Consider the following 24,125-nt stretch of genomic DNA (forward strand, 5'->3'; position numbering starts at 1 on the left):
GAAGGATCAATGATCCGTAACATGTAGTGTTTTGTTCGCCTAATACACAGCAAGTTTTGCAGAGCCAGTGGTGTGCCGTCTCTTTTCTACTTCAGAATAAGAAGAGAAACTTGCTTAGCTGTTGCTGATATTTAAAGATCCAGTGCGCTGAAGCTTTAAGTCACCTCGGCCAAGTTCAGTCTAGCATGTGAAGGAAGCTTAAGAGAAGAGGGTATTGTTTTGTATTATATAAACTGACAGAGAAATCTCCACAGCTTTGTGCGGTGCAAACCTCGAGGCTAAGAGAGGGATATTAGATCACATCTCTATTGACATCCGATTTGCTATCTAATAGGCAAATCAATGGCAAGTAGATTTTGATAGTTTATCACATTTGCTGTTTGTATGCTCAGCTTAAAAGTACGGTATGTACAGACCTCAAACTTTTGACAGCTGCAATCAGTGTTTCCGATCATTTGAGCCATCAGTCTGATGTCTGTACAGGTGTCCCCTCTGTTTTCTGCCTGACTTAATGCAGGAGAAAAAGCAATTGGCTAGGCTGGATATTTTCAGCTGGTATCTCCTGCTTCTCCTTGCTTTTACTTTTCATGGTAGAGTACATGCAATCCTGCTGAGCAGAACATGCATGAGCTGTCACTAGCTGCAGGCAGAGCGTAGGCCAAAACAATCAGGAACAATCACTTCACCTCTGATGCCTGTATGAGGCTTTACCTTATGTTACAGCAAGGATTTAGTGTCAAACTCAAGATAAGATGACTTAAAGCAACATCCAGTTATTCTGCTTTTAAAAGCATTTGGCGCACTTCTAAACCTTGTAAGGATATCCTGGTCTGTTTTGATTACATTTCTCTTAAATCTGTAAGTGCAAGCATATGCTGAATCAATGACCTTTTTTCTTGTATTCTCATCGCTGCCTCTGTCCTATTAAGGTACATACACATGTACCATTAGGATGCCCGTCAGGCAGGGCCAGATTTGTACTTTTTACCGCCCAAGGCCCACTGATACCAGTCGTCCCCTGACTGACCACATAATAATCAACACACCCCCCCCCTCCCCAACACACACACACACACACACACACACACACAATTCCCAAACAAAATCTTAGAATGAACCTGAGGCAAAATAAGAAAATGGATACTTAGTAGATGCTCCTGGCCTGGTGTCCACTGTTCCAGCGCTGGGACCCTCTAAGCATATTCAGGCCTAACAACTGCTGCTCCGGACCCTCTTCTTCCTTGAGTACAAGCCCAATTATAATGGGTATGGTCCACACATGCACAGTAGTACAAAGTCACTTACATATGATTTTTTTCCTCACAGTAACAGCTTCATGCTACTGGACATGTGCAGACCGTACTTGCACATGTCCAGTACAGTTTTGCTAGTACACAGAAGGAAAAGCAGCCAGAAGGAAGAAGACTGTCCCAGATAGCAGTGCATGGGTCTGAATATGGTCATGCGCTCCCTGGTATGCAGAAGACTCCCCCACCCATCCTTCTGCAGTATAAGTAGCCAGATGACTCCCCTGCCCATGCATGCAGTAGCGGATGGGTGCAGCAGAACTGGGGGCCACAGTATGGTTTAGAGACCGACCACGATGGAATGAGGGCATACTATCACAGGATCAAGAGCATGGGGACAGAGTATGAGGAGAGCAGGGGCATCATAGCATTAACGGAACCAAGGAGTGAGGCAAGGCATGCGGAGAGGGATTAGGTATATAATATGATGGACACTATGATAGCACAAGGGACAGACACAGGGCAGATGACATCTGCAGAACAGATAAGTGACTTACCATGGTACAGCTACTCTGCATGGAGAGGCCTCCCCCCTCCCCTCCCCCCTTCATGCAGAGTAGCTGTACCATGGTAATTCACATACCTGTTCTGCAGATGTCATCTGCCCTGTGTCTGTCTCTTGTGCTGTCATGTGTCCATCATCATTCCAACAGGCACTGCCCTTCCACCCCTTTAGAACCTGCTGACCCCACACTATGCACCTCAGCCCCTGCATGCACACACACATGCAACACACACTGTCCCCACCAGCCGTTCCGTTATAGCTACACTGGGCAGTGCAGAAGCGTCACTGTTCCCATGGCAACAGAACATTTCAGGGTTGAGCAGCAGTGGGAACTGCTGGTCTCCAGACTTCACAGTGGCAGCATGAAAATCCAGGGGTCCGATAATTAAAAGAAAGAAAAAAAGGCAGCCAGGACCAGGCTTCCCCTAGGGTGAACCCTATACAAGTGTGAAGTGTCACCCTCTTCTCCCATTTCCCGCCATCCAGTACCTTCTCCATGAGCTTCCCTATCTTCACAGCCGGCAGCAATCAGAAAACCCGCCTGCAGTCTCCACCAATCAGTTCCCGGCACCAGCCATCCACCAATCGTGTTGCAACTTTGGCACTTCCTCATGCTGCCTCCTCAGAATTAATTGGCTGAATCTGAAGATGGGAGGTGGAGGAACTACCACTGAATGACAGCGGGCAGAGCTGCAATGATGTGGCTGCCAATCCTATCACAGAAGTAAAGCTGTCCCTGTTTTAAGCTGCTGGCACTGCTGCTGCACACACAAACGTGCTACTGTGTGCCGAGTATGGCAGGGGGCGGCTGCGGACAACATGGCCATTCGGAATGGCATGGACAGCTGTTGGGACACTGTTTGACAGGTTAACTGCCTGTTTGTAAACCCGCCCTTCCCTAGGTTCTGCCCTAGTCCAGGGCCTATCTGGCCTGCCCACAAATCCGGCCCTGCTGTCAGGGTCAATCTCGATCCTGCAAGTGGCACTGCAGGAAAAGAGCTTGGTGGACAATTGTAAAAACGCTGGATTTTTGGCTGAGATGGCCCCGAACAACCACCCCTGGCGATTTCAATCTAGCATGTATTTGTAGCTCTCTTCAGAGAAAAGAGTTCAGCTGAGCGATGTCACATGGGCTAGCACAGAAAAAGGAAAACCAGTAGGCTGGCTTTATTTGTGAAGAGACATCTCCCATGATTCAGTGTGGAAGAGCTCTCTAGGAGCTGAAAGGGGAAAGTGTATGCATGTGGGCAATACAGCACACTTATCACACCAGCTCCTCAATCTCAGATAAGCATTATTGATTATAATATACAACCCCCCTCTGCCTTACAAGTACCAGAACTGTCACCCAGAAAGATCGGGTCTCAATCCCTCAGGTGACACTTCAGGGCTGAGATCTGTACAAACGCATAACTAGTCTGTAACTGTACATCTCTACAAAAGAGGTTGGCGCTATATAAATCCAAAATAGTAATAATATTAAGTGTGCAGAAAAGCATTTGGAAGTTTTCGGCTGTGCTTCCCAGCATGCACAGATTTTGACCCCCACCGGGGGACACGGATGCGCGGTGCTAAACAACCAAGGAAACAACCTGCAGCTTCCCGAGTCACCTCAGACGATGGGAAAAATTGGGATGTAGAGGCAGCATTTGTGCCACGGTGTTTATCTAAATAAGCGACAAGCGATTAAATGTCAAGCACTGTGGCCATTGTTTACTGGCTGGCAAGAATTTGTGTAAACTGGGCCTTACTTGCTTTCTTCTTGCACTGCATGTCCTCCGCGTGCCCAGGGTTAACAAAAGCAATATATTCTACATGCTTACCATTTAACTGTCCATATGTCATCAATGGTTCAGCAGGAATGATAAATAATATGTAGAATGTCCACTGACAGAGAAAGGATCTATAAGTTTGTCTAAAACATTTAAATTCATAAAAGGCAATCATCAAAATTTCAAAACAATTTTGCAAACACAACAACGAGGAAGACTTTGCATTTACTTTCAGATATAAATGCTGATCATACATATTAAAATACGTATAAGCGTCTTTACACAACATGCTATTAAGTCTCCTTTGACTAGTATAATTTTGGTATGTGGCCACTCATACCGTAAACATTTTTTTTTCATAGGCATGCATGGATGAAAATACAATGCAAGATGTTAATTTGCTCTATTACAACTCAGTACTTCTCACTACACACAAGTACTCCATTTTCAGTACCATGAAAATGGAGTACTTGTGTGTAGTGAGAAGTACTGAGTTGTAATAGAACAAATTAACATCTTGCATTGAGCAATCAGGAGGTCTCATAAAATGGTAGAAATCATTAAATTCTGAACATTTCAAATGTTACAGGTATCAACAACATAATGGCACATCTATGTGTTTCTGAAATGTCAATAGATTAAAAACTATTGATAAGGCTCCTGTGCTCATTCACCTTGATTTCTATACATTACATCAAAATGACATCCACTCAAGGCATGTACAATCAGTAATTTCTGCCAGCTGAAACTATTGTTTGTGATCATTTCAGCTGTCAGTTTGATGTCTGCTCAGCACTGGCTTTTAGATATTAGAAAAACATAAAAAATGAGGGGGATAGGGGGACTTAAAAGACCACAATCGCAAAATCCCAGAGTAAAATGTGCTATAGATTACTTTTCTCCTATGTTGCTATCACTTACAGTAGATGGTGGAAATCTAACAGGTTTTGAACTAACCGATCTCCTTATGGGGGATCACAGGTTTTCTTTATTTTATAAAGCCCAATGGTTGCTCGGTCTGACTGCCAGAATAGTGTGCAAACAGGTGGTGGTAGTGGGGGTGGGGGTCTGCATCTTTGTATACATCCCTTTCAGGGAGTGCTTTCGTATTTTGTAAAGAATAAATTATATTCTAAAAACCCCTATGAAGAGAAGGACTATCACAAACCAGTCATTTCCATCAGATTTCTACTAAACTACTGTAAATGACAGCAACATAGGAGAAAAGTAATTTATAGCTCATTTTACTCTGAAAGAAACACACTCCTTATTTGTATGCATATACATGAATTTTAAAATTTTCTTTTTCGCGATAGTGGTCCTTTAATCTTGTATCCTATAAAACTGAATCTTGGAAAAAAAAAAAAAAAAAAAAGGACGGGTGCACTAGAATGTAGCTCACTGTTGTGAATAACAACATACACATTACAAAACATAATGACCAGACTCTTTGCCGTTATCCATGTATGATGCCCCCTTTAATGTCTTTATGGTTTTCCTTTGCTCCCAGCTCTGTACATGAAAATGACTGCTAAATCTAGGAATCCCCATTCCCCTTCTCTTTGTCCTTCTCTTTTTCTACGTCCTTAATGTCTTTTCTGTCCACCTTGAATCTTTTCTGAGCTTATATTCTCTTAAGGGTAGTTATTCTTAGAAGGTACGATTGCTAATTTCTCACCTGAGTTACTTGGACATATCTACTCTCTGTTAGGCCTAGTGCACACCAGAGCGGTTCAGCTGCGGTTTGCGATCCGCTTGCGGGTGCGGATCCGCTAGGGTAATGTATTTCAATGGGCTGGTGCACACCAGAGCGGGAGGCGCTTTGCAGAAACGCATACTCCCGGGCTGCTGCAGATTTTGGATTGCGGATGCGTTTCTGCCTCAATGTTAAGTATAGGAAAAACGCAAACCGCTCTGAAAAACGGCACTTCAGAGCGGTTTGCCAGGCGTTTTTTGTTACAGTAGCTGTTCAGTAACAGCTTTACTGTAACAATACATGAAATCTACTACACCAAAACCGCTACACAAAACCGCAAAATGCTAGCTGAAACGCTACAGAAAAATAAGAAAAAGCGTTTCAAAATCTGCTAGCATTTTGCGGATCTGCTAGCGGTTTTTGGTGTGCACTAGGCCTAAGACTGTCTTTGGCCCACAATCATACTTGTTTGAACTCAGTGCTCTCCCCAGGCTCTTTTAGCCAGGTGCCCCACCCGGCTAGTTTTGGTGGCCACGCAGCTGTCATTGGCTCACCTCCTTCTCTGCAGTAAGTAGAGTTGTGCAGAGAAGCCCCGGCCCTGCATTCTCTCATCTCGCCCCACCCGGCTACTTTTTCATGCCACCCAGCTACTTTTTCATGCCACCCGGCTGGAAAAAAAATGCTGGGAGAACACTAGAACTGTTAAAACACACACACCCACACGCACACCTTACCTTTTTATGCCATTAAAAAAAAAAAAAAAAAAAAAAACACCACTCCAAAGCCTGCTGTTAACGTTAAGACTTTTAAATTAGACATAACCAGTTTTGCAATCTGTGCCTTAAAGGGAAGGTTCAGGGAGGGGATTAAAAAAATAAAAATAAATTTCCACTTACCTGGGGCTTCCTCCAGCCCGTGGCAGGCAGGAGGTGCCCTCGCCGCCGCTCCGCAGGGTCCCGGTGGTCTCCGGTGCCCGACCCGACCTGGCCAGCTGCCAGGTCAGGCTCTTCTGCGCTCCATTTCCTGGGACTTCTGCGTCCCACGCCGGCGCGCTGACGTCATCAGACGTCCGCCGGGCTGTACTGCGCATGCGCAGAACTACTGCGCATGCGCAGTACAGCCCGGCAGACGTCCGATGACGTCAGCGCGCCGGCGTGGGACGCAGAAGTCCCAGGAAATGGAGGGCAGAAGAGCCCGACCTGGCAGCCGGCCTGGCCAGGTCGGGTCGGGCACCGGAGACCACCGGGAGCCTGCGGAGCGGCGGCGAGGGCACCTCCTGCCTGCCACGGGCTGGAGGAAGCCCCAGGTAAGTGGAAATTTATTTTTATTTTTTTAATCCCCTCCCTGAACCTTCCCTTTAACTGCACTATACAGCTGCTAGATTTGCAAACTTCCTATTCATTTGAATAGGGCAGGTGTTGTGCCTGCATTCGCAGATGGTCCTGAATGCTGTCAGGGCTGCATAAATGTATATGTAGGATCCATGTCTTCACATCATCTGCTCCAAATTCAAAGTGATGGTAAACAATGCACAAGCTAGATATTGGCATTCACTCATGATAAATGCACTAATTACAGCAAAATTCAAGTGACTATAAAAGTAATAAAGTAAAGAAGGCCCCATATAGCAAGCAGGCTGCACTCAGTCAACATTATTCTTTTCTCCCTGTGGTGGAATCTGATGAAGTGTGATTTTCATCCGCGATATATGTAAGGCCAGGGCTCTGCCACAATACGTTCCTACCCCTTTCTTCTCCTGTGTTTAGGCCCAGTTTCCATTTTGTACACACAGTTTCACACAGTATAAAAAAAAATGCTACAGGCAGTCCGTTTTTGTCACGCATAAGAAAATTTTAATTTAGTAGAAGTTTTTAGTGGAAATGGTAAATGCATTGCTCTCTGAAAAACTGATGATTTGAGTCCTAGTGGAAAAGGGGCATTAGTGCTACAGCAGGTATTTATTTATATTACATTTTAGCAGCTTGGAATTGTGGTTCATTATGGACGATTATCATCAATTTTTTGTTTACTATAGTCGTACATTTTTTAAATTTGCATTTTTTTTAACATATATTTACTGCTGCCATGTTTGTGTATGTGAATACATGTGTGCACATATATAAACCTCTACAGTATATGTTTGTGAGAACCTGCACTTTACATAACATCTGATTCAGCAAGCTATCATTTTTGGCCTTTATATAGCTGCTAGTGATTACATTTATGGTTTTGTCTCTTGAACAAACCAGAGGGATTTGGAAGAGGCTTATGACTAGATGATGTACTTTTAAGCAATTAGTATATTTAGGACTGCTTCTACTCCTCATAAACAGTAAACATACGTTTTTAATTCTTAAAGGAATATGCACCCATTTAGAACACAGCGTTAAGGTGCGTGCGCGTGATCGCGGTGGGAGTGTGTGCAGATGGCGTAACTAGAATTCCATACACATGACATAGATTTAAATATGTGCAGTCCGGAGGACGTTAAAGTGAGAATGGACTAAGCCAGTCTTAATGGCTATTGGCTACTTTGTCTATTTCAGCCATCTTTGTGCTGCTGCTCCTCTGCTTGCACATTTCCCATGGTTATACGTAGCAACAGCATTGTGAGGGAAAGACTGGCTGCACAGGCACTATTGACGGGTTATTTTGGCACTCAGCGCCAAAGCTGGGTGCACTATATGCAATAGCGCATACCCCGCGCAGGACGGGGTTCCAGACACCAAGTTACTTCTCCCTCCAAGTTGCTACGCCAGGAATTTGAGCGGCAGCAGGGTGAGCCCTGTGCACAACTCACCAGTGGCATTATAATACGTACGCACTATTGGTGAAGAAAGAGTAATGGAGATGGTTCCTCAGGAACAGACCATCACTTCAGCAGAAGTAGCAAAAAAATGAGTTAAAATTAGGGATGATCAAAGAGATGCAAAGGTTTATGCGAATATATGCAGCTGGGTTTAAATTGATTGGTCCATTTTCAAACTGCATACATTTGAATAAAAAATGTGCATTAACTCAGAAATATTTGCATCTTATTGATCATCTATTGTTAAGATGAGATAAAAAGAAGATGTTCAATTATACCCCCATTCTGGAGTTGGGCATGCATTAAACCCTGTGCATGTTCAATTCTATGAACTATGAAAGGTTATATCTACTTCAGTAGAATTTTTCTATTACTGGCAAAGCAGTTCCAGCATGTATAGAATAAGGTGCCTATATTGACAGGAAATATTTTCAGTTAATCCTTATTTAACAAATGTGTCTCTAAAATCTTTCCAGCACTTCTGAAGTGCTTCCTCCCAATTCTCCTGTTGCAAATGAGCTCAGAGTTCCTCATCATTCCTATGCATATCTTATCTGCTCTTCAACAAACACTCAGTAGAAGTATGGGAACTTTAATGGGTCATTCTCTATCTAAATTGTGGCCGTGACATGCTAATAACTCAAGACAGCAAAAATCAATAATACAAATACATTGCAGTATTGATCGGAGCTTTATTTGTAGATACTTTAACCACACTTAATTATAAGTAAACCAACACTTAGGCCTAGTGCACACCAGAGCGGTTCTGCTGCGGTTTGCGATCCGCTTGCGGGTGCGGATCGCTAGGGTAATGTATTTCAATGGGCTGGTGCACACCAGAGCGGGAGGCGTTTTGCAGAAACGCATACTCCCGGGCTGCTGCAGATTTTGGATTGCGGATGCGTTTCTGCCTCAATGTTAAGTATAGGAAAAACGCAAACCGCTCTGAAAAACGGCACTTCAGAGCGGTTTGCCAGGCGTTTTTTGTTACAGTAGCTGTTCAGTAACAGCTTTACTGTAACAATACATGAAATCTACTACACCAAAAACGCTTCACAAAACCGCAAAACGCTAGCTTAAACGCTACAGAAAAAGAAGAAAAAGCGTTTCAAAATCTGCTAGCATTTTGCGGATCTGCTAGCGGTTTTTGGTGTGCACCAGGCCTGAAACACACCAGAGGAGTTTTTCTGAGCGTTTTGAGTTTTTAAATCTGCTGCTAATGTTATCCTATGTGTCTGTGCACACTGGAGCAATGAGGTTTTGTAAAAAACCCCATAGCATTACATTGGGAAGAGCTTTTAGAGGTTTCAAAACCTCTTCCCAATGTAATGCTATGGGGTTTTTTACAAAACCTCATTGCTCCAGTGTGCACAGACACATAGGATAACCTTAGCAGCAGATTTAAAAACTCAAAACGCTCAGAAAAACTCCTCTGGTGTGTTTCAGGCCTTACAGCAGAGAAAAGTTCATACTGCCTGCTATCCACTAAGGCTTTGAGGATTTTATTAAATTACATTTTCATTATTTTGACTAGATATTAAAAGTGAAATCAGGAAATGTTAAGGTCTCTGGTGATTCAACCATGGGCAATGTTTGGTAGAGAATGCTGGGCACAAACATGTATTTTTTAATTTTTATTTAATAATCCGAACAATCCCCAAAATGAAAATTTTTAAAGTGGACTTGAACTCTTGCACAGGACAGAAAGAAAACATATAAAAATGTACCCTGTATGTATTTAGAGAGTTTAGCCTAATTCCCCCTCATCTGTTGCTAAGCACAAGTTGTAATTTGATCCCTCAGCTGTGTCTGCTGACTGCTACGGCAGAGAGCTAATTGGTAATCACAGAATGTGAACTATATGTCTGCTCCCATGAAAGCAGGAAGTAGACACACTGCAGATTCATTGCAGGATTAGTATCAGCTGTAACAAAGAAATGTTTTTGTTTAAAGGTTATTATGCTGTTGCTTATCTTTTAGAGTAGAGAGGAAGTTCTGAGTTCAGGTCCGCTTTAAGAGGACTAAGCTCCCAGAAGAAACACCAATGGAATGTTTAAAGGATTCGGCAGAACCCCAGTTGTGATGAAACTCTATGAAGTAGAGGCTTAAATGACATCACTACATTTATTTCTGCAAGCCATGCTTACTAGGAAATACTAGAAAGCGGGAATTGACTAATGCAACATGATCATGCATTATTAAGGCTCAAGGCAAATTGATTCCTGCCCTATAATTCTTTCAGGTGATATATATAAATTACATGCATAGCTGCAGGCCTCGATAAAAAAAAAAAAAAAAAATCTGCAGAAGAAAACTGGTTTCCCATGTGAGAACTTACTGAAGCAGGCAGTACAACCAAATTAATTAATCTAATCATGGGAAATATAGTGACACCAGTACAAAATGAGTGCGTTCTGTGAGCACCAGATAATGTACCAAATGTCTAAACACTGCAGGGATTTAGTAAAAGCTCTGCATCTATTTTAGCTTGCTTCTGCATTAGCCATCAATCAATGGAAGTAATAGAGGAGCTAAGATTTCAGCACTGTGAACTCCAATTCACCCACTGTACCATGTACAATATTCATACCTGCTTGCTCTCAGGATTTCACAAACCCAGGATTTGCTGTAATATAGCAGGATCCCTTGGTTTATGTTCCAAATCCCAGGGTCATCCAGTTCAGCCTCTTGATTTTCTTTTCACAAGTTCCAAGATTGTATTCTTGGCATCAAAATCCATTTACAATCATCTATCTATCTCTCTATCTCTCTATCTCTCTATCTATCTATCTATCTATCTATCTATCTATCTATCTATCTATCTATCTATCGTACTGTACAAACACACACACACAGACTCTGAATGTTTTTAATTATTTGGAAAGTGCAGACTCAAGAAAAACTGTATCTGAACAACTGAATTGTAATGTGAAAAAAATGAGTTTCTCCCACAAAGGAAATATTTTGTTAAATACTTGCAAGCAGATCGCTTAAGTAAGAATTGTAAAACCCCAGAAGCTGGGGAGGCTGCAAATCCGTTCTATAATCTCGGAGATGATAAGTGCCAGAATGAACACACCTGCATAGCCCTAAATGATTGTTAGTGAGCATTTTAGATGACAGCTTCAAGAACAATCGCTGACCAGATGCAGTCTGTTCTATGAAAAGTAGAGGGGAAGGTGCTGAGGCATCAATAGTATGATAGTGGTTGGTCTTAGATTAGCGAATATGGCAGATCACCAACTCCATAATAAAAATATCATCATGGGATTACTATAGCGGTATTACATTTTTATGAGACACAATCGTGAACTAAGACAACGAAAAATCTAGAACCAGTGCAAAGCTTTATTCAATAAACTGTGTGAGGAGCAAATCCCTACATGCATAGAGCAAAGGCCCACACAAATCATTTTGTTAATGCTGTTGAATTCTTTTTGGCTATTCTGAATACAGCACCTTCCAATGTGTGATCTATTCCCATTTTTACTAGAACTGCACCTAAAAAGAGAACTCCCTCAAGTGTTATTGGTTTAGACATTGAAAAGGTAAACATATTTGTAGGGTTAACTGGTTTCCCCCAAATCGTCCTTCGACTGTGGAAGGCATATTAAAGAGGCCCATATAGTAGAATGCAGAAAATAATCCAGGATGCCTACTTTTATATTAATTTTTCTGATTTCAACATCAGAAACACTTCCTAGATCTATATATTGCTGTCTATTGAGTGCAGCCCTGCCCTAACAATGAGTTTTTATGTAGGCTGAGCAGAGCATTCTGGGAGACCAGTTATATTTTGCATTGGCTTTGGGACATCCAGTAAACAAATTTTCCACAGAGATCACCTGATAGGACTAAAGATGTTGCTACCTGTGATACATTTCAGAATGTAAAATAGATTTAAAAATTAGCAAACACTGACTAACCATTTTATAAATCAACATTCTAAAATAAATAAGCAATTTTATTCATCACATTATTTTCACTACAGTTCTTCTTCAAATGAGAACAGTAGGTAGTTTACATCATGAGCTTCTCTGAAAGGAGTTCGTGACCTGTTCAGTGAACTCTGTAAGGAATTATCAGTACTATATAAATGCATAACGATTTGCAATTTAGAGGTGTTTTTTTATATTATGTCAGTTTAAAGTCATGGACCCCAAAGAATTTTAACATACAATAAGCTAGCATTTTTTCAGGACATCAGAAAGTATACCAATATTAGACTAATGAATTTGAATGCTTGATTGGCATGTGCAGACAGTAGCAGCGACCAAAGAAACACTAGAATGTGTTAGTGGTTCCTAGACAAAAGCAATACAAAGCCTATTTAAACCTGTTTCAAATTCGCAAACCCATACACTGCTTTTACCGCAGTAGAAAAGGTTACCTTCAGTGATTTTTCTAAGTGCATTGGGGAAAACTATTTAAAAATTAATTGCAATATGATACAACTTAGGAGATACTTTTACCTAATGCTTCCTGGAATAATTCTTTACTTTGCCAGCTAAATATCAAATATGGCACCGTAATGGGCGGCAGGGCGGTTACTTTGTTAGCACTCTAGTCTCACTGCACTAGTGACCCAGGTTCATGTTCATTTGTTCTACCTATATGTGTGACAGCTTCCTCTGGGTGCCTCAGATTAGTCCTATAACCCAAACATATACAGATAATTTAATTGGTTTTCTCCAGAAAACTGATCCTAAATAGGATAGGGACTACAGATTGTGAGACTAACAGCAGAAGAATAAGTGATGTGCATTATTGATGTTCTCTGTGCTGGAGAAAATGTGTCAGCACTTTATCAGTTCATAACCCCACTGTAGAGATACAAATAGTTCCCCAAACATAGTGCAAAGGCAAAGCTGTCAGTCAGTTCATGATTTAAATGGAAGCTAAAGTGATATGTGACATGATGAGATAGCCGTGTATGTACAGTGCCAAGCACACAAACAAATATGCTGTGTTGCTTTTCTTCCTTCTCTGACTGAAATAATGAATATTCAGCTATGTATCTGTTTTTGACAGTTTTTCGCCAGTCAGGACCCAGTCGGACTATTGCGTCCCTTACTGAGAAGGAATTACAGCCATAAAATACTTTCCTGGCAGAGAATTGAACTTCTAAGAGCAGAGATAGATTAAAAAAAAGGACAAAGTTCCTGTACTTTAGCACTCTGAGACTTAGGAAAGACAGACAATAAATCTACTTTTTTAAGTCTTTAAACATAACAAAACTGTGGAATAACTAAAGGTCATTTTTAGGAGTAGGAGGATAGATACAATATTTTATCTCATCTGTTTGTTTTCACTTCAAATTTCACTTTAAAGGGTTCTTGAACTCATAGAATTGTAGGGGCTGCCATCTTCATTTCCATTATTTTCAGTTGCCTGGCTGTGATGGCGACTTTTTGGTTTCAGCAGTTGCTGCGCCATCACACCTGGAACAAGCATGCAGAGTGGATTCACAGGCCCCAATTTGCATGCATATTCTAGGTCAATGACTCTAAACTATTAAAGGAAGAGAAACCGTAAGGGAAGTTGTACTGGCAAAATAGAGTTAGCTATGGAAGCGTCCATATCCATCTCACCAAACATTTTCCACTGCTTGATAAACTTCTTCTGAGAATTGCCTACTCCCCAGTCTAGTTAATTACATAAACGGTGTTAAGTTTTCAGAGGGTTTTCTGTTTATTTAAAGTATAGATTTCATGTGTGTAAATCAGACTCCAGATAAGATGTGTAGATAACGAAACTGTGTTGAACGCCAGCTTAGGCTGCATTAAAGTATCTGGCACCAGCACTGTGCAAAAGGTCTGAGTTTTCACAGAAGGAAGAAAAATAACAGATGACCTGAATGGAAGAGAAAGAGTGGAGTAAAGTACACTGATCTGGGGGGGCAGAGGGGGGATCAGTGATCAAATGCATAGGCAAGTGGAGTAGCTATGGGGAATTCACAGTAAGGCTGCCAAGAGGAAAAATGAGGCACTGTACAGAGGGCATCTTATGTAGGCTTCCTGTGCAAAGCATTTTCTCTGCAGTTGTTTGGGATTGGAGCCAAGAAAGGGAATTATTGTAGCAAACAAACACAGTGCAACACTCAAGAATAAATGACAGCAGGAGCATATAGTCAACATCTTGCTGCTCCAAAATTAAGTACCCAGCTCAAGTAAACTTGTTCGATTCATTTGTTTTACACTGTGCGAAAACTGCTGTGCCCTTTGTCTCTGTACAAAAGAGCTACTGAAGGCTTACAATGGTTAGGTTTAGCATAACATGTCCAGGAGAATTGAATTTGAAATCGTTAAAAACAAGTAACAGGCGAGGGAAAAAAAGCATGTCTTTTCATAATTGTGATCAGACTCAGGTCTCAGAAAGCATTGCCATAAGCAGAAAAAAAATGAGGTGTATCTAAAACGGGATGCCATGCTTTTAATACTGTTATAAGCTTAGCCACATCGCCATAGGAAATGCTAGAGAAGCCTGGCCAACCTACAACCTATTTCTTTCTATCTAGGTTACAGTTCCAAGTCAGGAAACTCACTTTCAATTTCTCCAGCAAAAGTGTTAAAGCGGATTGTGCTCAGCCGCTACAACCTCTAATCAACTATGCCCAAGTCTACCGGTGCCTGGCAATTACAGATGAAACCTTATTAAAGAAAGTCATTTTACTTTCCTGAGGGTTATAAAATTGCAGTTAGCATCTACAAAAAGTTGAAGTCATAATGAAAAAGTGCTCAGCCACATCGTGGTGATCACTTTGCACTGAATTACCTGCTTAATTTGTTTTACTTTGAAAATATCTAATATATGTTTTAATTCCTGGCAGAGAAGTAGTCTGCAAATGCTGGCATTTGTTCCATCATTAGCTGAAGGTTCTTAACAATTGATATTTAAAATAGCTGATGTACTTGAGTCCCAGAGACCGAAAGCACACTAATACTGATTTTAATGGGGAGGTTGCACGTCGTAAAACTGATAAAATGGAGTTCTGGGAAATGTTAGTAGAGGTGCAACTGAGTTCACCCAGCCTTAAGTGACAATGAACGTATAGGCATCGTCTCCATTACACTGTTTCTGTAGCAGCCAAATAAGCTATGCTTACAGTAAAAGACAACTTGCATCTTACAGTGAAAGACAATTTGCTTTTGTTAGTGAGAGATATGCAACAAATCACAAATCTTCCCCTTCCCATGCTGTAGAATGTGAAGCTTTGGGGTTTATGGCATTTTCTAGGGGAAAAAAACATCACTTACTGTCCTGATATATATTTTCAGTCATTTCCAAGATAAATAGGTATATCTGGCAGGCTGTGCTTGACACATGTCTATTGGTATGCATTTATAGCGGCTGCTCTGCAGGATAAAAATATCCTATCATGTGCCTTTTAGCAGAACTGAATTTCCCTGTCATTTTGATACACTGTAATTCCACATTATTTCTGAAATAATGTTTCAACGCTACCTGATTTTCCTACACTGGCCGAGGCAGAGAACATGAAAAATCCCTATCAGGGGAAAATCTCAGAAAAAGGATACCGTGACTAGTGCGAAGGATAAAGCATAAGGCTAGTGTTTGAGAAACCACCAAATCAGATAGTAAAAATATATTTTTTTAAAATAAACAGCATAAATAATGACATTTCCTACACTGGTTTGTGGAATGCCTAGTGTATATTATCATTACTGCCATATGGTTTGAGAGTTGAGGCATTGAAAAATAGAATTTTGTTCTATGTACCACCCTATAATGAGTACATGCTTTGAGACTGAGTTATTGCAAGTTATCCCACTGGTGTTTATTTCCACAACCCAAACAAGCTATGAGAAAATTATAGAGGAAATGTTCTCACTGTAAGTGTTGAATATAAACTCGTGCACTTCATATTATGGCTACAGCCACAACATGCCACAAATCTGTTTACAAAAGATTTCAGGCAAGTTCAAAAATCCATAACACAGGCTATACTAATATATAGTGCCGGACACCTAGGAGGGTTAGCATTTCTCCACTTTAAGATATGTCTAGCAGAAAGAAGTCCATTTTTAAGTGCCACATCAGGGCTGGTTTACAAATGGGACATTTTCAACCTCACATTTATTTCATTTAAAAACCCAATAATCTTGAGATTACTTTTTTTAACCTCCTTAGGCTTCATGCACACTGCATGCGATTCCGATTTTAATCCGTTTTTACACCCGATTCCAATTTTTAATAGTTACTGCATGCTGCGTTTTTTCCTACGTTTTTCTGTTGATTGCATTCAGGGGAAAAAACGGAATTGCAAATCGGAAACGGAATTGGAATCGCAAAACGGATTTGCAGTGTGCAGGGAGCCTTACTCTGGGTATTTTGAGACCTTTGGTAAACTAGCCACTACTTTGTCTTCTTTATATTTCATATCCAAACCACTTAGCGCTTCAGACTACCCAATCGTATCTATATTGAGCTAAATAAGCACACTGGGACTGTAGTCATTACATAACAATAGTTCTAAAACTTAACTTTTTAGTCATACATTTTGATTTCACTAAAATTCAATTTACAAAAAATAAAAAAAAATCTTTTATTCCATGAATTGACTTCATATAAAGGAAGCGTATTTGCTCCTAGTGTACGCACACTACAGCATCACTGCCTGACACCTGACAAGACAGAAATTGTAATCAACTTACTGGGATCTCATGTTAATCTGTGACAGTTGTCAGTGATGTTATGTCAGGTGCTGGACAGTGATGCGCTGGTGCGCCTTCGTTGGGGAGCGGGGCTGCTCTTCTCATGTTATAACTCAGAGCAGAGCATTTGTGTTTGTTTCGTAATAGGTTGTAAAGCAATTGAAATGAAGGCGCTTGCATTTTAGAATTGTCACCAAAAACTAACCACTGTTTTTTCTTAAAGAGGCACTGTAAGGACATAGTAGAGTGCAGTAAATATTTCAGGATACCCACTTTTAGGATAATTTAGTTTCAGCATCAGAAACACTTCCTATATTTATAAATTGCCCTCCCAGTGATGTTTGGTCTAGGCTGATTAGCTATGTGGAATTCTCAACCCCCACAAGCATTCTGGGAGACCAGGTACATTTGTCCCGGCTTTGGAACACAGTAGACAAACAAATTCCAGAATGTAAATCAGGGCGAGTACAGATTTTACAATGGGCAAACACTGACTAAATCATTTATGAAGTAATATTGTAAAAAAAAAAAAAATTACTCATTACGTTATTTTCCCTATAGTTCCTCTGTCAAAAAAATGAAAACTCATAGCAACAAATGGAATAAGTTGGTTTATCATCATTATTGGACTGCTAATAACTGTTTTGGGTTTAATTTTATAAAATTCTACTTAAAAACGCAATCAAGTTAGAGATGTTTCAATACTTCCTCTGTTGACTGGGCATTTTTGGCAAACAGTGGTTTACACAACATATACAAGATCCGTCCAATCTGCCCTCGGGCCAAGAGCAGACTAGGTTTTCAAAATCAATTCATGTAATTAACATGAGTACTTCCTTTAACCTGTGACTCTTACACTAAGGTGCCATTGCCTGGAAGTCTGCCAAACATTGACTGTTAGAATCCCTGGGAACAAGGCCTTTATGGTTACACCCTCATAGTTCTTCTAAGGATCTTTTTACACTATATCAATTGCTCTCAGTTATAACTGAAAGGACAACTGGTTTTCAAAGTAATGTCCATGTTTTCTTTTGGCTCAGTTCCCACTATACGCATTTAACTGAAAACTTTTTCAAAATCAATCACTATGAAAAGTTAAAACGCGTCAGTTTTTTAGCGTACAGTGTAAAAGAGGCCTTCGACTGCTGAAAAAGGCAGGGCTTTCCACCCAATGTCTTTACTGTACCTGTTCTGCCCCGATATGTACTCTTCTGTATCTAATGCCCACACTCTGTACGTATTTGCATTACCCACCCATGCTCGTATTGTACTTTGTACAGCGCCACAGAGGATTAGGACATTATGTACATTAATGATAATAATCATGATACAAATTATAATGGAGATATAGCTAATTAAGAACAGGTTAATAAATTATTAAAAGCAAAATGCTACTTACGTTCACATGTATCCCCTTTCTGCTGATATCCTGCTCTGCAGATACATTTCCCAATGGGAACCAGCCATTCCCCTTCAGCACTGCAATGCATCTTGGGAGAATTATCCGCCTCTTCCTCTGCATTGCTGACACAAGTCCCTCTTACTTCGACCAAGGAGGAGAATTCAGAGCCAGTAACAGTGTCAGGGAAGATGGCCAAATTCTCAATAATTGTCCAGCACTTTTTGTAATACACTTTTACTGAAACTAGGGCAATGCAGGCTCCTACGTCCTGGAATGCCAGGTAAAATCCTTTTTTTGAAAGAGGTCCGATTTCCCGAACCTCAGTATTAAGTTTCATTTTTCGTTCTCCAAGGTCTCCTTGGGTAAAACTTTCATCTGCGGCAATAGTGTCTATTTTCACATATTGATTTTCTCTCATGTTTCTGCCAGTATCGTAATCTGTTTCGTAATAATACAAGTTAAAGGTTTCCTTGCAGGTTCCCAGAACACCAGGAAGACTATTACAATCCCTTAATGTGAACTTAAGCTCAACAAAAATCCTTTGTGCATTGGCTTTTGAAATCCAGTTAGTCCGCAGCCAGTTGTTCTGGTTGGGTTCCAGGACCTGACATACCTGATAAGTTCTAATTGGTGTGTAGTTTTCATCCAACCCACTGATTTCTTCCCACTGCAAACAGATGGATTTATATCAGCAAAGGTAACAGAGGCATCATTATTCAATTAAAAGACTCTTTCCAATCTTCTAGCGCTTAAGCTTACATGCACAACATACAAACTAGAAGATTTTCATGTACACCTGCTTTTCATAAAGGATGCAATTAACTATAGCTCAAAACACAATTGCAGTATAGAATAAATTTAAATTAGCTATAGGCAATTTGTACATGCTATTTTTGGACATGTAAAATATCGAAATGATTAATGTTCTTTTTGTCTTTAGGCTTAACAAAATTGCACATGGAAGGTGAGTTTTGTGACCATTTGTCACTTTGTAAGATTTCTGGTAATTATTGTATGCTTATTAACCCTTAGACTAACACAGACATCAATAGGCGTTCTGCGTTTTCGCATACAAACGCCATAGACGTGTAAAGGCATTTTAGGGCAAAACTACTTCCACCTACAGTGGACATCTATAGGCGTTTTAGTTTCCCAATATCTTTTGCCATGGTTGTCTAAAAGGCGTTTTAGTACAAAGTGTTAGCTTAGTGCCAACTCTCTACTTTATTTGAAATATGCAAATAATTATAATGATGATAGATGATGTAGAATTATGCAAATGTAACTGCAAATCTATGCAGCTTGAAAATGGGACCAATTAAATGCTTTCACTGCAAGATTTGATTTGTCCATATTACAATAGGTTTTCATATTAAATAACATAATTCTGTAGCATAATAGCATAATTCTCAATTACATCAAATGTATGTATGTATACCTTAATGACATCCCTACTGATTAATGTGGACTTTGGTCCATGCATATTTGGTCAAGACATTCAATAAACACAATTCAAACATAGATGGCACTTGCGTGTAGCCTAAAAAAAAAAAAAAAAAAAAAAAAAAACTGGCAGTCTAAGTGTTAATTTACTTTATCACTGTTCGACTAAACATATCAGAGTTGTAGAACCAACATTTAAAAAGTATTTGTTGGTGTAAAGATTTGTGACCCCCCAACCCTAAATCTGGTTGTATATACTGCATACAATCGGTGTACTGGGCGACAATCGGTGTACTTGGCGACAATAACGATGATTCTGATTCCGATTCTATACACAGCAGTCAATGCTCATGAGATAAATTGTTATAATATGGTGTTATCATTTTGGCATTAATAGTTAGTTTTTTATAGACGCTTAATGAATGCAAGAAAAGTGAAATGGCTGTCTGTAAGGTTCTGTAACCTACAGAAACTAAGTATATTTTAGTTCATCCAAGTCAGAGGGGAAAAAATAAATTGCTATTGGTCACTTTGGGTTATTGCGTTTTGTACACAGTCAATGCACTTCTCAATGCCTTATAAGCTAAACTTGTAAATAATCTAGTAAAGGAATGTTTGCATCGGGCAAGCAATATAAAAGTGGTAAGAGCAATTTTTAACACAGTACATAATACTAATCTTCCAGATTAGTATTGTCAACTTCACAAATTAAAGTTACCCACACACAATTCAATATAGGTATGATTATTTTTTATTTGACTGAACATTTAAAAAAAAACAAAAAAAAACTGTTGATCAAAAATGAATTGTTCGCAGCACCACATGCTGCAATCCATGAACGATTGATTCTGTAATAGTTACCGATCAAACATGAAAATAAAAGTGTGAGCGCACGCTTCAAAATTCGCTTATATGGAAAATCACTGATAGTCATTTTCCAATGTGACCCAATGAAATTCTTTTGGTTCTACAATTAATACCAAATGCTTTTGGTCAAATTCAGTAATTTAGAGTCAAGTCTATCAAACGATTAAATGGACTGGCCAACTGCATGGAAAAATGGACCGGTGTATGGCTAGCTTAACTCACCTATTCAGGCATGTGTATGACCTAACATTCCCTCTAGTCACTGGCTACACTCTGCTTCTTCCTGCACAGTCCGTCACATGAACACAAGGATCACACTGATGCCTGTTTATTCTGTTCCTAATTGCTTTCCTCCCCCAGTTTTCAGGATAGGAAGGGCAGAGGTCTCACCTCTCTTGGTTCCACCATTTGGTGCTTGCTGTATACATTTACCATCACATGAACTATCCATCTGTAACTTATTTTACTTCGTGCAACATTGTGGAGTACAATGGTGCTAAACAAGCCATGAAAAAATTAAAATATAATACATTTAACTGGATATATATTTTGCTGCCAGCATGGAGTTTGAGTACTGTGCAGGTTCATTCATACAGTGATAATTCAGCAAATAATTATTTTTTTTAAAAGCCCTATAAAGTATAAACAGTCTATTTATATCACAAAGTGATATAGCAGCAAGTGAAACCGAGCACAGCAACTGACATTAACACATATACAAACTGGCATTTTGGATATTGCCAATTTACCAGCAGATATTCACTGTAGTGGTATTTCTCATGATAATGGCTTTAATGCAGAACTTATTGACTTACTGTAGCAAATTACTGCAATATTGCCATGAGTATGCTGTGATATATGGGGTTCCATACTTAGCTGCATGTCTATTATTCTGAGAGATATGGGGAGAGCGAAGAAAATATCACAACCAACCCAAAGAAATTGTAAATGTATTCAAGGATAACATAGAAAGGGCTATGGAAGCTGCCAGAAATCTAAAATCAATAATAATGACAATTGCTCTAATGGAGTGCCCAAGCCTTAGCTTCAGTCGTAGTTTTTGTGTGATACTTATTCGAGAACTCATTGTAGTGCTTGACATATTGTGGATACACAGTATAAAAGCTGAACTGCCTATTTGCACAGGTGACAGAACATAATCAGACATGTAAATATTTCAACCAAGTTTATGTTTCATTACAAGAGAATATGTGCTATTTTTAAGTCACCAGCCACTATTTTGGAGTCAAAACATTGTCATTAATTAATCTTAGCATCTGTGAGTTGAGTAACTTTAAAGCTAGTATATGAAAAAAATTGTGTGTAGGGAACTTATAGTAAGCCTGTTTACCATCTTCACTTCATTAAAAATCAAGCAGGTAGTATTTTGAGCACGACTTGTTATGAATACTAAATGTTTTTATTTTGTTTTCTCTAAATAGGCTAGAAGGGCACCTTCCAGGGCCTCAAAGTCCGGGAGACACAAGAACGTAAGTGTCTACAGCGTCTGCACTAACTACAGTCTGCTGATGACTCAGAGGTTCCTCTGCAATCAAATCAAACTATGGTAAATCCAGGAACTCGGCTAATTACTCCACAGCTTCATCCTACTGAGAAATTGCATTACATATATTCTTCAATGAATTCTCAGTTCATTCACAACATTTTTTTTACACTTCACAACAAAGCCTTCCAACATATTAGATAACGACCAACGAGAAAAGTAATATTTATATTTATTTTAAAGTCACATTGGCTTTAGGAGAAACACAGAGCATTAAATGCCAGCCAACCAGCAAGAATGGTCTTTTTTAGACATATCAGTTTAAGAAAAAATACCAAAGCAATAAATCATCACAGATAAAGAATAGTTTACATTCAGAAAGCAAGTTAAAATAAAATAAATACAAGAAGTCTATAACGGTTAACATTCAACTAACTGAAACTACTTTTTTTTTTTTTAAATGTCCTCTCTTTGTAAATATCTTGGATATTGTTTTTATACTGCATACGCTGCTTGGCTTGTGAGATGACATTATCTATTATTTAATCCTGTGTCTAGAGATAATTATTGCTTGTCCAGCTGCTTTAAGCACATTAATACGAGGTGCAGGCTCAACCAAACGCCTGCTAGGATTGAAGAATGGCATGACACACCTTTCACATGCAAAACAAATACAAATGCAGACAAATTTGTAAATGCAGTTTCAGAGTAAGCCTGCTCAGAACATATTTTTCCCCCTTTTCAATAAATGCTTTTATTATGCTGAAGACAGTCTTGGGTCTTGTTCCTGCAGTAGGCTGTATAAAAGCTAAATCCCCAGCCTTTATGTTCCTAAAGCATTCTGAAGTTCCTAAGCCAATCTAGTGCTTGCTTGGAGCATGTCGAGCATGAAATTCAGCTTTCTTTCTGAATTGTTTGGAACAAATCTTACCCCACTGGATGGAGAAGAGATCCATTCCAATTCTGTCTGTTGTGCTTTGGAATCCAGCAAGATAACTGCAAGACAGCAATTATAAAAAAAAAAAAGGAAGAAAACAAAACACTGTTATGCCTTATATTTGCTAAGCATTCAAAATATATAAATAAACTTGCATAAATCAACAACCTTTAACTAATCTGAACATGGCCAAAGAATATGGTGCTTAAAGTATTTTCATCAGTAAAAGTAATATTTTACTGAGCAAAATGGTCCTCGAAAAAAATTCTGCACTTTTAAGCCTGGAATTATTTATTGTAATAAAGTTTTAGCCAAACCAACTTATATTTCCCCTCTTAGGATACTTGGAAACTTGATTTGGAGAACAGAGGTATGAAATGAGGCCTTTTAGTATCGAATAGGCACAACTGTTTCCAAAACTGTATAGTGTATGCATACTCATCAATATGTAGGTTACATGACATAAAAACTCTAAACAGAAAAAATGGACACCCTAATATTCATCTGAGTAATATATAGTTAATCGTATATGTTTTTAATTAATGTGCTTTCTTTAGTACATTTTTTGTTACAGTCATTTAAATCAGTAACTGAGTTGATAACTTTTTTCACTTTACCACACAGTAGTGTTTGTATTTCCCATTTTCTCTTGTGTTGCTTTAATGCAGGGAAGATTGCTTTCTACTGCTGTTAACAGAGACAGAGAAGCGATCCAGATATGCATCCCAATAATATGGAGCCTCTACACTACATTGCTTGTGCTGAGAATACTAAGCCCTGGGCTGAGCTGAGCACACACAAGCTTCTGCAGAGCACAACAGCGAGATGTACTTTCCCTGCTACGGACACCCTGGAATATCCCACTACATCTGGAAACATCCCCTGAACAACACATCCCACACAGACAGCTGAAGCACTGTGAGCCCTTATCTGTGAAATTGAGGTTGACATTCTTCAAGCTCATACTTTCTCCTCCCTTTACATGCTTTATATTAACTGCAAGACTTATTTATTCTGTGATACAACAACGGTTGAATTTCAGAGGACCAGTGCCTGCCTGAACTGTATATTATTCCATGAATAGGCCTAAACACCTGAATCCTGCTTGTGAACCAGTGTGTAAATTAGGTAATGAAAACATAAACAACACTAGTTTGGCTATAGCACTGAATTCCGCACCTGAAATAATACAACATCTACCATATATT

At 39.6% G+C, this 24,125-nt stretch overlaps 1 protein-coding gene and 1 long non-coding RNA gene across 6 annotated transcripts in view; one reads left to right on the forward strand and one right to left on the reverse strand.

The window, feature by feature from the left end:
* Nucleotides 1–24,125, reverse strand: part of EPHA7 (EPH receptor A7) — a 316,908-nt gene that overhangs the window by 290,263 nt on the left and 2,520 nt on the right. For all 5 annotated transcript variants that reach the window (XM_068231180.1, XM_068231181.1, XM_068231179.1 and 2 more), the window contains exons 2-3: nucleotides 22,912–22,976; nucleotides 18,164–18,833 (exon numbers count right to left, since the gene is read on the reverse strand). In XM_068231180.1, coding sequence (XP_068087281.1) covers nucleotides 18,164–18,833; nucleotides 22,912–22,976 — 735 coding nt within the window. The remainder of the gene's footprint in view (nucleotides 1–18,163; nucleotides 18,834–22,911; nucleotides 22,977–24,125) is intronic.
* On the forward strand, nucleotides 21,923–24,121 carry LOC137503746 (uncharacterized). Its single transcript, XR_011019320.1, has 2 exons — nucleotides 21,923–22,043; nucleotides 23,586–24,121. It is a non-coding gene; the product is annotated as an uncharacterized lncRNA (long non-coding RNA).

The sequence above is a fragment of the Hyperolius riggenbachi genome, chromosome 4 (assembly GCF_040937935.1).
Source record: "Hyperolius riggenbachi isolate aHypRig1 chromosome 4, aHypRig1.pri, whole genome shotgun sequence".
Lineage (NCBI taxonomy): Eukaryota > Metazoa > Chordata > Amphibia > Anura > Hyperoliidae > Hyperolius > Hyperolius riggenbachi.